This window comes from Polyodon spathula, chromosome 8 (assembly GCF_017654505.1).
Source record: "Polyodon spathula isolate WHYD16114869_AA chromosome 8, ASM1765450v1, whole genome shotgun sequence".
Taxonomy (NCBI): Eukaryota; Metazoa; Chordata; class Actinopteri; order Acipenseriformes; family Polyodontidae; genus Polyodon; species Polyodon spathula.
This window is the reverse complement of record NC_054541.1, coordinates 39,116,928-39,132,192: the sequence shown is the minus strand read 5'-3', so window position 1 is coordinate 39,132,192 and position 15,265 is coordinate 39,116,928. Positions and strand designations below refer to the sequence as shown.

The window sequence follows — 15,265 nt, the reverse complement described above, 5'->3', positions numbered from 1 at the left end:
CAACTGCAACACATGTTTTCATTTGAACTCCTGAGTACTCAACAATTAAAACCATTTAAAAAAAAAAACGATATACAAGTGGTAGCACTTTTAAAGCAATGACACTCTAAACGTAACCCTAATTGCAATTTAAAAGACAGTCTAGAATGAAATATTAAATCTTAGCAAGATGCCATGAGTAACTCAACAAGCTGTCTAGAAGCAGCAAGAATTCCATTTGACAAACTTTCACATTAATGCTTAAAGTGTAATCTTCAGATACAAAATCCTTTGTGGTAATACTACATAATACATTTAAAAGGTTTCATTTTACAGAATATGCTGGGCGTGTATTTTTTTTTATTTTACATGCATAGGTCACACTGATCAAGCACTTGAACCAAAAAAGCTGTAAATCACAGCAGGACATAAACTCAACTACACGTCTAACCTATAATTTTTTAAAGAGGCTCAGATTTCAGCATATAAAAAGGAACACACACAAATACTGCTACACACAAAAACAAAATGAACGTTACCAAAACTGAGACTGAAAAGTTGTAGTTACATTATCTTTACAAAGACCTGTCCTTGTCCATGATCCTATTTCACATAAACAACTTGGTAGCCTTTAGAAACACCAAAACAAAAGCAGCAATATGTGTTTATAGTACAGCATTTTCTTTTTATCACATTAGGACAAATATTATACCTTAGAAACAAAGCATTTACTTTTCAAAAGTAAATTAAAATATAGCAACACAAAAAAAAAAAAAAAAAAAAAAAAAAAAAAAAAGGTCCTCAAAAGACTTAAAGGTTTGGACTTACCTGCGTGGGTCATGCACTTCCACAGAAAACTTTTTTTCCCTGAAGTACAGGTTTTCAAGCTGCCTCCATTGGAACACCTGAGCAGAATGAATACAAATGCTCAGCATACACGTTTCATTGTGTCCACTAAATCCAGAGAAAAGTCCACACGTAGCACAGAGTTAACCAGACAACAATCCAAAAAGTTCTTTCTGTTGCTGCTTCTAGGAGTCAGGGGAAACTCAGACACTGGGTGTGTTTTCCTGGAATGTAAGTAGCTCCTTTCAAGTACTGTGCTCCTCTTACAATAACTTTAGCAAGTTCCCCCCCACACCACTCACTCTCCCACTCTGAAAACTCAGAAACAAGATGAGAATGGTGACCATCTGCGAGTGAATGCTGCTGAATTGTGTTTCCGCCCACTGGAGAGGGAAGGCATTCTAAGCCTCCCCCAGACTCCCGTCTCCCAGAGGGGTTCCACTTCCTGCACGCTAATCTGCAATGGTCTCCAGCATTTACTATTGCTGGGAGGGATTATTAAGAAAGCTGAGTGGGGTGGAGCATTCCATTCATCTCAGCACGCCATAGACAACACTGTGGTCTTAAAAAAAAAAAAAAAAAAAAACACAGCTATTAAAATATTCCAAACAAACATGTTTTATTTTATTCAACTTTTAGAAAGTGAAAGAATAAAAAAAAGATGTAAAGCCTCCATCTAAAAAAACAAAAAGTGTTGACAAAACAGCAAAGGAACACCAGAAACAGTTTTCACACTGCATAGCTCCTGTTCAGAATATTCATAGATGTTCAAAAGACACGGGTCTCTTCCGACTGGTATTGGAAAGTACTTGAATAAGAAGAATGCAGACCACAAAAATCTATTTAGAACCCACAATAAACAGGGCCATACTAAACAGTAATGATACTATAATGAACTATAAATCAGCCCTTATTAAAAACCTATGGAGTATAATTCTATGCTAGACTAGCTTCGAGATAAAGCCATCAAAAATTATACTTAACTAAGGGGATTGGGATAGTATATTTAATTTTTTTTTTAAAAGAATTATAACACAGTGGAAAGAACTTGGTCTTTGGAAAGAAACTTTCAAATGAAATCCAAAAGTAAACTCCAGTGGAAAGCATTTCATATTGAATCCAAGACTTTGAAATACAACAATATCTAGAGAAATAAAATACATGGGTTCTCCTTGAATCTGTTAATTTAAATATCTGGGTTACTGAATAGTTTAGTTTTCTATGACCATCGTTTTAGGCTTACTAAACAATATGATATGCCCGTTAGTCCAACTTCATGTTATCTAGGATGCGCCTTATAGCCTGGACATCGCCAGTTCGAGTCCAGGCTATTCCACTGCTGACAGTGCAACAGTGACCCCTATAGTCTGGCTGGGCATCTGTGGGCTTGCCTGTAAGCTGCCCAGAGCTGCGCCGTCCTGCGACGCTGTAGCTCTGAAGTTGCTGCAAAATAAGTGGTCGGCTGACGGCACACGCTTCAAAAGGACAGTATGTGTTCGTCTTCATCGCTCCCGAGTCAGCACGGGGGTGGTAGAGGTGAGCTAAGCCTAAAAATAATTGGATGTGCCAAATTGGGAGAAAATACAAAAAGTAATTGCCGACTACTAAACAAAAAATAAATAAATAAATAAGGTAGGTTAATACAGCACATCGATTATATAGATATTTTTCCTTATTGCATTGTCTTGTGTAACGTGCTGAGTTAGTCAATAGTACAGCTTTCCTCAACTTTCTGCCAAGTACAATATTCCTCACATCAGCTTTAACCCCTTCTCTGCTGAGGATCTGGTGACGCCCTGTTCTACAGGCATTTTGTGATTTTGGGACTTTTGTTTTACATCAAAATTGCTATATATTCCTTTTTAGAGACCCCTAGTAAACTATATATTGTTTTTTTTTTTGTCAGACTTTTATTGGTGGCAAGTGTTTGTGGTTTACTTGGTCATGTGACCACAAAATACAGCTATTACTGTAAACAAAATGCTACTTTTTTCATAAAATGCATTATACCTGCACCACATTTAGTCCCTAAAATGCTAACGTTTGGTGTAAGAATGTACAAATTTTTAAGCTGCTGCATGTGCCCATGCCTAGGTGTATATATTTTCATTGATTCTGGGGGGTCTACTTACTCTAGACAGACACCAGGCAACTTTGACTTTTTCACTTCGAAATATGCAGCCCACGGTCCATAGCACCCACCCTAATTTCATGTGCCCAGTACGTTGCTAAAGAATGAGATACCCTGGCATAAGTATACATTTTTTGAAACTGCACAAAATAAGGATTTTAGAAATGGGTAATATGACTTTGCATGTCAATAGTGTGTTACCCATAATCCTCCTGCAACTTGAGGTAATGCCTCTGTATATAGCAACAGTCACTTGTTTTTCCTTGTGTTTGGACCTGTCAATCTGACAGCTTTTGTTCCACTGTTAAAAGGACAGTGGTTTTGAATTGAGTGTCCCAAACTCAATACCAAATGTGCACTTTTCATGGGAACATACTGTTTAAAAATTAACCTTGCTTTGAAGAGAAGGAGGGACTCTCATCCGCAGATATATTTTGGCCACGTGTATGCGTTTCTTCAAATTTATTCTGTAGATGATGGAGAACTGGCTGTAATTTGAAAAGCCTATCACATTGGGTATGGTCCCTCGGGAGAGCCTTATAATTATCATTTTAATGTAGAAATTTAAAAATTAATTTGAATCTGTGCCAGCTCATGGTAGAAGGGAAAATTGGGCCAGCATCGATTGGGTTGGTGGACCAATATAAATCTAATCTAGGTTTATCCTCCAGTCCCATCAGAAGTGATCAACCCCAAAACTTTTTCATTTCTATTACATTTGGCACATACTCACTACCGGTCATTGGTCACAAAATCACCATCAGAGTCAGACTCCATTTGGAGGTCAGCAACAGCCTCTGAGACATCGTCTTGCTGTTTTACTGGCCAGAATAGAACTTCCACTGCCCAGTACAAATAAAATGATAAATAAAAAATGCAATAATAAAATTATACCTTAAACAAATGCAAGGTGTGTTGTGATAATTCAATAAAAAAAATAAAAAACACACAAATACATTTTAAAGCCAAGTTGTTTATCACAATTTCAATTTATATATATATATATATATATATATATATATATATATATATATATATATATATATATATATATATAATACAGGCAGGCGCATCACACAGGACGAGGCAATCAACACACATGGGTGGAGGGCAGGCGCGAACCTGGGACCTCTCGCACTAAAGCATAGCGCCCACACTGCTGTACAAAAGAGTGTGCCCTATGTCACAATCTCCAAATTGGGATGCCAATCACAGTGCAATCAGAAGGGGAATGCTTCATTTACAGCCAAGATCTATTTTTCAAAAAGTGTGTCAAATTCATTTGAAATGTATCCCAGTTGTAGATTTTTCCAGTATGGAAACACATTCATGTTTTTTCATTTGGATACATCCATATTAAACAAAAGCCTCATCCATGAGAATTTTTCTCCAATCCATCAAGTCTGGTAGGAACCCTAAAAATCTGCATTTAATAAGAAGAAACCCACACTGTTTACAGTGTGTGTTATTTTCCAATATGATAAAGTTGAACCACATAAACAACGTCCAATAATTCTGTCTTTCATACAGAATTGCTTTTTGGTATGGTTTAGGATACTTTGAATCTATATGCCAACGATCTACTTCAAAAGCATAAATGTAAGGCTGAGGCGATGTATTGATTTATCGATGCATTATATTGTTTGATAACTATTGATAGTCAAGTGTGTGAATCATTTTTGTGTGAAGAATTCTAAGCAAAGGAAAGTTTTTATTAAATTTGGAATCAGCTTCTCTGCACCCCTCAGGTCTGACTCTCTGAATCTGCATGCATTTGAGCTCACCTTCTCCCCCCTGCCCCGCCCCCTGTGAGTGTTTACTGATGGGACTGGATCTGTGCAGGAGTCTTCAAAGCAACAGAGCAAGTTAAGAGTGCTGTGCTAGAATTACAAATACTGTATCGACCACGCTACAAATACAATGACTCCCAATGTTTGGCAATTATTTTGTAAAGTAAGATGGCAAGAAACTCAAGTCCAGAAAGTAAAGTGTTTTTTAGATACTCTGGTAACACAACTAATCTGTGTGACCATTTAATGAGATGGCACCCTACAAAACTTCAAACCTGGAAACATTCCCTAGTGAGCAGGTATTAAGTAATGCTCGGCAGATTGTAAGCAAGTGCCAGTCATCACTTAAATTAAAATAAAACGCGGACACGATCAAGTTCCTTAACACAATTAAAATAAGCCATGGACAAAACTTATTACTAAACTGCTGTAGACAGTGATCAGTGATAACTTCAAACTACTATTTTTTTTTTTCTTTCTTGATTGGTTGGTTGTCACTCTGGCTTGTTATGGATTTAAACAATTTTTTTTTTTGGACTTTGCTTTAACCCCCAACTGGTACAAATCAACATGAATAAGGTAAAAAATAAAATAAATACATATTTAAATTACTATATGCATAAACAAATGTAATCAATTTAATATGCATAAGTTTTTTTTTTTTTTTTTTTTTTTTTTTTTACCTTTTCATAACGGTCAATAAATTGATTCATCTGCTTTTTTGGAGAACGAAATATCGATCGTGAAAAAGTAGGCAACGCCCCAGCCTTATATAAATGCATACTGAAAAGGGGTCTTATTTACACCTGCAATTCACCATTCCCAGACAAGCTTCAGCTTTTGAAAATTATTACAATCTTACATTTTTAGCATCATTAGGAGTCGACATATGCAGTTACTAAGAGGATGAAGAGAAGTAGTAGTAATCCAACATAAACAAGTAAAAGTATACTCTTCTAATGAACTCTTGTTGGTGAATTCATTTTAGAATACATCTCCAAAGAGGGGAGGAGGGTATAAAGTATTGCTAATACAGTACATGGAAATTGAACCAGAAAATGAGGGTTTATTCATTTGTGAAATATCAGGAACAATAAAATAATATTAAATCTTGAAGTTCATGAAAGTCCTATTTTGGAAACAACCATTCCTCAAAATAAGAAAATACAATGTAATGGTGGTTTAGACAGAAATATTCTGGCCAACAAATTATGTAATACCATTAAATGAAAGGGTAACTCAAGAAAACAAATGTTTACTGAAACTTTAATCGCCTTGCAGTATTAATCAAAATCAGATCACTGACACTAAATTTCTTAAGGTCTAGATCTGCCGGTCTGCCTGTCTTCTCTCTCACCCCCTCCCCCTCCCATGGAATTCAAACCCCAACTGCAAATATCCAAATCCTCCTTCAGAAAGGGCCAGCTTTCCTCTATGTCATTCTTATATCCCAGCACAAACATACTGGATCCATTCCCTCAGAGAGCAGACACACTAATGTTTCCAAGATGTTCCCTCATCTCATTCTGAAACCACAAACTTACATATGGCTCACAATGGATTTCCTGCCTTTTTGGGAAAGATCAGAGTGCATTTTCAGCAAAAGAGTTTCATTACAGGCAATCTTTTTTTTCCAGTAATATTTTTTATATGTCTACGCCGATCACAAACCGTACAGCTATGTTAAAACTGGGTGGGGCGAGTTCAATAAATAAATTAACGAATCACAGTACACGATCATTCAGTAACTATCAAGCTATGACATCTTCTGTTCCCGGATTAACCCACAATAAACAGTGATTTACTTGCTTATCTCATGTTCTCATGAGCTGAAAACTGCTTGGCAAGATAATTTGCTATTGAAAATAAAACAAATAAAAACAAACAAACAAAAAATATCACAAAAAATATGAATTTTGCTTATTTTGAGCAGCGTACCATAATACTCCAAATCCCTTTCTGGGGCTATAAAAGTGGACTTCTGGCCTGGACTTGCACTAACTGTCAAACACAGATTCTTTTTACAGTTTTCAAAAGACATGTTTTCCATTTTCCTTTTTTTATGATGACTCAAAGTAAAGTAAATGTGTTCATTTATTACAGGCGGACACTGTATAATAATTCATGGTCTCTTTGCATGCTTTCCAGACTGCACATGAAGAAATAACGACACCAAGATTAACAATTAGCTGCAAACCTGGGCCAATAGAAACGTGTTACAACAATGAAAAACAGCACTTGGCAATCATGTCAGTGATGCTTGGAGTATGACGAAATTAAAAGCTGCTTTTAGTCTAGGAGTGAAAAAGTTCAAGTGCACGGAGGTCTTCAATAAACAGTAGAGATACAATAATTAAATCAGAACATTGATTAAAGATCATCCGTTTGTACATTCCCTGAGCTTCGATTACACATTGGTGAATCGATGCATCAAACTAGAGCCCAGTCTGAAATCTCCTATTGCCGTTTTGCATTAAAACTTTGATACTTCTGGCCCGCTCCTTTACAGCACTGAGAAGAACTGAGCACGGTTTTATTTTTCTTAAAGATAGGTTCTGCCGTGGAGTTTGCACAAAAGTGTTATAAAAAAGGTGACAAATACAGATGAAGTCACTGTACAGTATTTTCCATTGTGCCTGTGCACGGTAACCATTCATTTTCCAGTTTCAAACCACAATAAGTCACACGTCATCCGTGTCTGTGTGTCCATCTGTCTGTGGTTATTGTTCTTATACAGTTCTACGGTTATGGACCACACAGCGCTGTGAACACGGTTCCACTGGATGCCCGGAGCAAGTTGGTTGCTATCATATTCAACTGCTTAAAAATACAACAACTTCCCAAGACACTAAAGTGATTCTAAAACAGTAACTTAATGTTTGTTCTCTCATTCTGCTGAATGGTTAATCTATGCAACTGATGACTAATGGTCTCTGTGAGTTAATTCTACTTTTTACTACAATATTAAATACACCACAGCAAGCACATTGTCACATATTTTAGATAATTTCATTGGCACAATCTCAACAGCTTAATTTCGTGAATGGCAGTTTTTTTTTTTTTTTTTTTTTTTTTTCCCCCCCTGAAATCAAGTATGCTGCTGCACAGATCCTAATTGCAGCCCCAAAGTATATTTATGCGTTCTGCTTTTACCTTTCTTAAAATGATCAGTTTGAGAAATAAACTTAGGTTTTCCCTGCAACAGCTGACTCTGCTTTAGTACAAAACTCACGCTACATTTATCGTTTTTCATTATGGTCTTAAAATTACTGTGCATGCTTATTTGGCTGAAGAGATGTTATTAGCTCATCATCTAACTAGGGAAACTGCTGCGCAATTAAATTACCCTCAAACTCCTGACGGTAATCAATGTAACCAAAGCTATTATATCTGGGATAGCAGCAGCAGGTGAAAAAAATATAATAGTATATAAGCAGATAACTTAGCTCCACCAGGAGAGCCAACATTTACTAAACATGATTTTTTTCCAACCAGTGCATCAACATACCATGTTGGCTCTGTACAAACTCTGTAAAAAGAGTTCCTTGCCAGTTTAAACAACCCGCTTGAACTAATGGCTGCTATGCTTGACCTTTGCCACATAGTGTACCATCCATTCAAATCTCACTGTCTTCTAATACTTCCCTTGAACCCCAACCTTCATCCTCAAAGGCTTGTTTATACTGTCACACACACACACACACACACACACAATATTACATAAAAACAGGGTTTTCTTCAAGTCCTTTGCTATATGCGTAAACCCTGTGTTTTGGCAACAACGCAATCCCCAGCAGTTAATTGTGAGGTAGTAGTCTGGTTACAGAACTGAGATGAGGAAACCAGAGTTAAACAAATCTGATATTTTACTATGTTTAATGCCATTAACCTCAACTTTTCCTGGGACTGTGAGGTGACCAGACGCAAAAAGGTGATTAAATACCAGGTGGCTGCTACGCATAGCTAGAAATTGTGTTCTGGCAAATCAAAAATTCTGCCTCCCAAATCAGGAACAGCTGCAAAAGTAGGATCTATAGCATATGCTTATTATAGTAAACTCAAAAACGAGGGCAGTGTAGCTGTAATACCTCGCTATGCAACCCATTTACATCAATAGTACGCAAGAGAGCTTAAAGACCAACGACCAGTACGAGCAGCATTATTTAAAATGTCCTGTTATATAAAATAAAACCTTAATAATAATAATACTAATAATAATAGTATGTTGCATACCATATGGTTTTAATAAACAAGTGGAAAGTTAATACAGCCGTTTCTTTGAGATTTTACTTACCAGTAATTTGGGCACCATAGAGAATTGGTTAAGACATGCAACCATGTACAAAATAATCAGCTTAAACTTTTACTGACATAGGATGATGCCTACACCACAAATGAAATCACAAAACCTCACAATTAAGGAATATTCATGAGCAGCCCCTATGAATGGTATTTGTTATAAAGTGGTTTACACAGGCTCTCTGGTCAAAATTTCCCAAAGTAGTTCGTCTAATGACTTCAAAAACAGTTCTCACGTGACAAGCCCCTTAGTTTAGGAATTCTTCTTTTATACTGCAGAGAAGCAGGTTTGATTTTAGTTAATTGTTTGCTTTGTAGCTTCCTACAGATCCTTTTTTTTTTTTTTTTTTTTTTTTTTTTTTTTTACAGCTGAGTACTCAAATGTTTCAAATGAATTTAGCATTATGCCCAAAGTAGAGAACCAGTTAATATTTATTTTGTATTATTAATTTCTTAGCAGGCGCCCTTATCCAGTGCTATGGATAAATATTAGCAGATCAGGTACTGCTCTTCAATATAAAGAGTCAACTCATATTGACATGTAATTGGTAACTCATGTCTCACGAGATCTGACAGACGATTAACGGCCTACTGGAAACGCCTTTGGAATTTTTACTCCTAGGTTAAATGCGTAAGAGCAGTATCCACTATGTGAATCTTCATTAATCAACTCCATGTAAAATGAATGGGGTTCTCAACAGAATTTACTTTGTCTAGCCTAAAGATATGAGCTCTATTGCTACTGGCTTGCTTTTTATTAAATTAATTGTAAAAGAAAAGTTTTGTCGTAAAATTTAACAGATTATAAAATAATGGGCCTGTTATGCTACAGAACCTATACATTAGCACATATTTCATTAGTGTTTGAATGGAACTAGTCTGATATTGCACTGTTTTGAATTGATTCACTTCTGAGATAGGCTATTAAAAAAGAGCTGACGCTGTGATGAGTCTATGCTGTTAAGTGTAACCGTGATCAGCCATATCACTTAGATCTCTGGAATAGTTTCAGATCATTGAGCGTCGAATTACTCACCAAGAAACATCCGACTAAGTGAGCAATTGAATGACTGACACACAGTTGCCAGACATCAATTTCTGAACACTCAACTTTATAATGTCAACCTAATAATAATAATAATAATAATATAATAAATAATGATATACATTTTTTTTTTAGTTTCTACAAAAATACAATGGCTCATTATCTATGAATGCACTTTTTCCAAATCAAAAGGAAGAAATTATTTCTAGGACATATCTTGAGAGACAAAAAGAACAAAAAACCTCCAGTAAGTTTGGAGAGATACAAATAAGAGTTTCATGACAATTTGATCCATATCAGCCAAAACCACCGACAGTAACCCCATGTACAGTGCCTCTCAAAAGTATTCACCCCCCCCCCCCCCTTGGACTTTTCCACATTTCATTGTGTTACAACATGGAATCAAAATGGATTTAATTAGGAGTTTTTGTCACTGATCAACACAAAAAAAGTCCATAAAGTCAAAGTGAAAAATAAAATCTGCATAAGTATTCACCCTCTTTGCTATGACACATCTAAATAAGCTCTCGTGCAACCAATTGTCTTTAGAAGTCACATAATTAGTTGAATGGAGTCCATCTGTGTGCAATTAAGGTGTTTCACATGATTTCAGGTTAAATATACCTGTCTCTGGGAGGTCCCACAGTTGGTTAGTACATTTCCTAACATAAACTACATCATGAAGACGAAGGAGCATTCAATGCAAATCCAGAATAAGGTTCTTCAAAAGCACAATTCAGGGGTAGGATATAATCCCATTTCCAAGGCACTGGATATCCCCTGGAGCACAGTAAAGTCCACTATTAAGAAATGGAGAGACTATTGCACAACTGTGAATCTGTCTAGAACAGGCCATCCTCAAAAACTAGTAAAACTTGTAAAACTAGGGCACTAGTCAGGGAGGCTACCAAGAGGCCTATGGCAACTCTAAAGGAGTTAAAGTCTTCCACGGCTGAGCTGGGAGACACTGCGCATACGGCAACAATAGCCCAGGTGCTTCACAAAACTGGCCTTTATGGGAGAGTGGCAAAAAGAAAGCCATTGTTGAAAAAAACTCACATCACATCTCGGCTAGAGTTTGCCAGAAGGCATGTGGGAGACTCTGAGACCAAGTGGAAGAAGATTCTATGGTCTGATGAGACCAAAATAGAGCATTTTGGCCTAAATGCTTAGCGCTATGTTTGCCGCAAGCCTAACACCGCACATCATCCTGAGAACACCATCCCTACCATGAAGCATGGTGGTGGCATGCCATGGGGATGCTTCTCTACGTCAGGGCCTGGAAAACTCGTGAAAATAGAGGGCAAAATGGATGCAGCAAAGTACAGAGAAATCCTAGAGGAAAACCTGCTGAAGTCTACAAGAGACCTGGGACTTGGGAGAAGACTAATCTTCCAGCAGGGCAATGACCCCAAACATATAGCCAAAGCCACACTGGAGTGGCTTAAAAACAAAAAGATCAATGTCCTGGAGTGGCCCAGTCAAAGCCCAGACCTCAATCCAACTGAGAATACGTGAAGAGTTGAAAATTGCTGTTCACCAAAGGTCCCCATCCAACTTGATGGAGCTTGAGCAATTTTGCAAAGAAGAATGGGCAAAAATTGCACTGTCCAGGTGTGTAAAGCTGGCAGATACTTATCCAAATAGACTCATGGCTGTAATTGCTGCCAAAGGTGCCTCTACCAAATATTGACTCAGGGGGGTGAATACTTATGCAATCAATTATTTTCTCTTTTGTATTTGTAATTAATTTAGAACAATTTGTAGATTTTATTTTTCACTTTGATATTATGGATGTTTTTTGTGTTGATCAGTGGCAAAAACTCCTAATTAAATCCATTTTGATTCCATGTTGTAACACAATAAAATGTGGAAAAGTCCAAGGGGGGTGAATACTTTTGAGAGCCACCGTAGGTAACAATATCAGGTGTGTAACTAGGAAAGTACTGTAGTAGAAACTGCTATGCAACGGGAGTCTTATTTCCATCCCTGGAGTTCTTTCTGGTTGACAGATCAGACTGGACCGCAGTTACACGTCTGATCTGAAAGCCGTAACCTCCAACACAACAGCACCTTCATAGTGCTGCCAGCAGAGCCATCAACAGCCCTCACAGTATAGAGGACATGAACAAGCACAACAATCTTTTTTATGACTTGCTTACGCTCTGCTTACTGCTAATGGAACCAGCCATGAAAATCATAAAAGTCACATAAAAGCACAGCTTCTGCTTTCCGTTAATCTGGGGAACACTAAATTAAAATTAAATTACTCAGAGGCGGTCACCCTTATCATAAACTAATCTATCTATAAGTAGCTAATATAATTCAGTGTTAAATGACTTGCAACTAAAACTTCTAAAAATATAAAAAAATGTAAGCATTGAAAATTGGTACTTAAAATTAACGACCCCTGCATTTAACCAAGGATACTAATAACGTGCACTAATATAGTCCGCTCTATACGTATAAACAAGATAAATTACTGGTGTTGAGATATAAACAAAAGCAGACGTTATGCATGAAAGGCATGATCCCACTACTACAATACTTTAATGATGCTTCTCCAACACCAGAGACCTTTTTTTTTTTAGCCATTCACCTATCAAACTCAGTCTTCTTAAAAACAGTCTTTGCTGCAACCCACTGATAGAATAAAAAATGAACCAAATGGCTGTAAAAGGCTATACTATAAAACTTGAAACACGTTTTTGCAATAGATTAGATTAGATTAGAGGCGTGACTTGTAACACTAAAGACCCTGCTCGTCTACTTTATTCAACCACTGCGGGCTAAAACGCCTTTAAGAATGATTAACTAGCAGACAGGCACACAAGAAGCACACAACAGCAGAGAATATTGCAAACATGTCACGGTGGTTAATTTGACTCATAAATACCTACTGTTTTACAGATGATCATCGAGTCACCTTCAATGCCCTTCTGCAACTCAGAAGACAGTAACCCTCCTGACAGGGCATTAGGAGGGTCATCAGAATGAAGACATCGCACGTTGGAATTAGTGGGGTTTCATTACAACCACAAACTACAAAACCTAAAACTTTCCAGTCTAAACTATTATTAGTTTCTTGTTATTTGCTTCCATTTGGCCTCCTGGGGAAGGCGGCTTATGTTCGTTGAACAAAAGCTCGCCACACCCAAACGGCAATATTGTTTTAAAGAATAGTGTACTGTCATGATGTTGAGCCGCGTTTAAAATATTAAAATAAATTGCTCCAGCTGTTGCTTTATGTTTTTAAATCCTCTGTGTGGTTACCCAGAGTTCATGGGAAAACGCCTAGTTGTCTATAAATCACAGAAAGAACCATCCTCGGTGGAATAAACACACTTGAAGTGCATTGACAAGTCTAGCAGGTAATTTCTGGCAAGTTATCCAGTACCAATTAATCTGACCAATGAGCAGAAAACTTCAAACATGCCACTGCTTGCCACAGTGACATATGATTCTCCTTCAAATTTTTAATTTTTTTTTATTTTGTTTATTTTTTTGTAATGATTAACATTGAATAGACACTTACCTTTCTTGGTTTCACTTTGTCATGGTGATCATACTGAAATATTCCTTTGTAACTCAGTCCCAACCACCAAGGAATACCCTGCTTGTCCTGTTAGATATAAACATTAAAATCAGGAGGGGAGAGAACGGGAAGGGGGTTCTGTATTGTCAAGTACTTAGCACACATTTAGGAGGCCCTAGATCACATTCCTTGGAGTGCACTAGACTGTTGTATTATTCATCAATCTAAAACTATATTACTTTGACATCCCTCAGGGTGTTTCTTGTGCCATCTATCTCCAGACACAAAGGATACTTGCAGTTTGCAATATCATAACAAACCCTTTATTCAATAGGTTTTGAAAGGGAGAGGATGTAAAGCAATTATATTTTTCAGTATAATTTTTGTTATTATGTTTGGTCTCTCGACCTAAATCAGGTTAGAAAAAAAAACAAACCAAAAAAAACCCAAACAACAATATACGTTTCAGTTTGTGCGCCTATACGGCAGACAGTTGCCCCAGGAAGCCCTTGCAGGGGGGGGGTGAGTGTGGGTTCAAAAGGGTAGCAACTTCAGAGCCTCATTAAAGTGCTGAAATGCACAATATACTCTGAGGTCATTCACCCTATCACAAACTCTGGAGAGAAATAGAGGAACATAGATCACATCTGGGTTTTTAATACATTTAGAAACTGAAGCTAAATAAGAAAAGCCCTTCACACTTTTTTTTTTTTTTAAACCCATTTTATCCCAGGAACACAGTAGGTGGGGGGGTGTTGTACCCAGGCTATGACTCGAGACACAACTTTTATTAAATGGGAACAACAGAAGCGGAATCAATCCCACAAACAAGAGAGAATTGTTAAATTTCTCCTTTGGATATTTAACACAGACAGGTGTATCCATGGGAAATAAAAAAAAAAGGACTAAACATTTTAGATCCCAATAACCTATTCACCTACATATTAGTAAATAATGGCACGGAAACAGTTTATATTAAAGCTGTACAATGCTATTATTCACAAAGAAAATGTCTGGTCAAAATGGGTAACTCTCAGATCAAGGGATGTTTACTGTCAACAAAGTAATCAATACACTTATTGAATCAATATTCCTTTGCCAACACATCAACCCAAGAACAAGGACTTGTCCAGTGAATCGGATAAGAGAAGGACACATCTTGGGACCCTTTGTATAAATGGCACGTTGCAAAAATCTGCTGAGAGAAAGTTGCGTTCTCATAGCGCCGCATTTTTCAACATTGTTAAAAAAAACCACACACAATCTGGCTTTGTTTAAAAAGGCACACTGCCTTTGGAAGAAGTCCACACAACAACTGATCTGGCACTGTTCAAAAAGATTCATGATAAAAAGTTTTTAGTACTCTAAAAATATCTTACACATTTTTTCTCACAGGTATAATATTACACTAGATTTTTTTTGTTAAGACTTACCTTTACTGCATAATAATGCACTCCATATGTGGGAACTGATTCCACAATGCTCATATAACTATGAATGAAACAAAACAAAGGCACACATGGTTAACAGAGTTTACTGAAGAAAAAGGGGAGGAAGTATCAGGGCTAGGAAGACGCAAACATCAGTAACTCTCGGCAAAATGAACAGTTTCCACAGATAAGGAAGATGAGACAGTTTTG

General features: G+C 37.0%; 1 protein-coding gene across 6 annotated transcripts in view; it reads right to left on the bottom strand.

The window, feature by feature from the left end:
- Positions 1-15,265, bottom strand: part of LOC121319920 (FERM domain-containing protein 4A-like) — a 138,352-nt gene that overhangs the window by 19,337 nt on the left and 103,750 nt on the right. For all 6 annotated transcript variants that reach the window (XM_041257882.1, XM_041257881.1, XM_041257880.1 and 3 more), the window contains exons 10-12: positions 15,059-15,116; positions 13,626-13,712; positions 808-884 (exon numbers count right to left, since the gene is read on the bottom strand). In XM_041257882.1, coding sequence (XP_041113816.1) covers positions 808-884; positions 13,626-13,712; positions 15,059-15,116 — 222 coding nt within the window. The remainder of the gene's footprint in view (positions 1-807; positions 885-13,625; positions 13,713-15,058; positions 15,117-15,265) is intronic.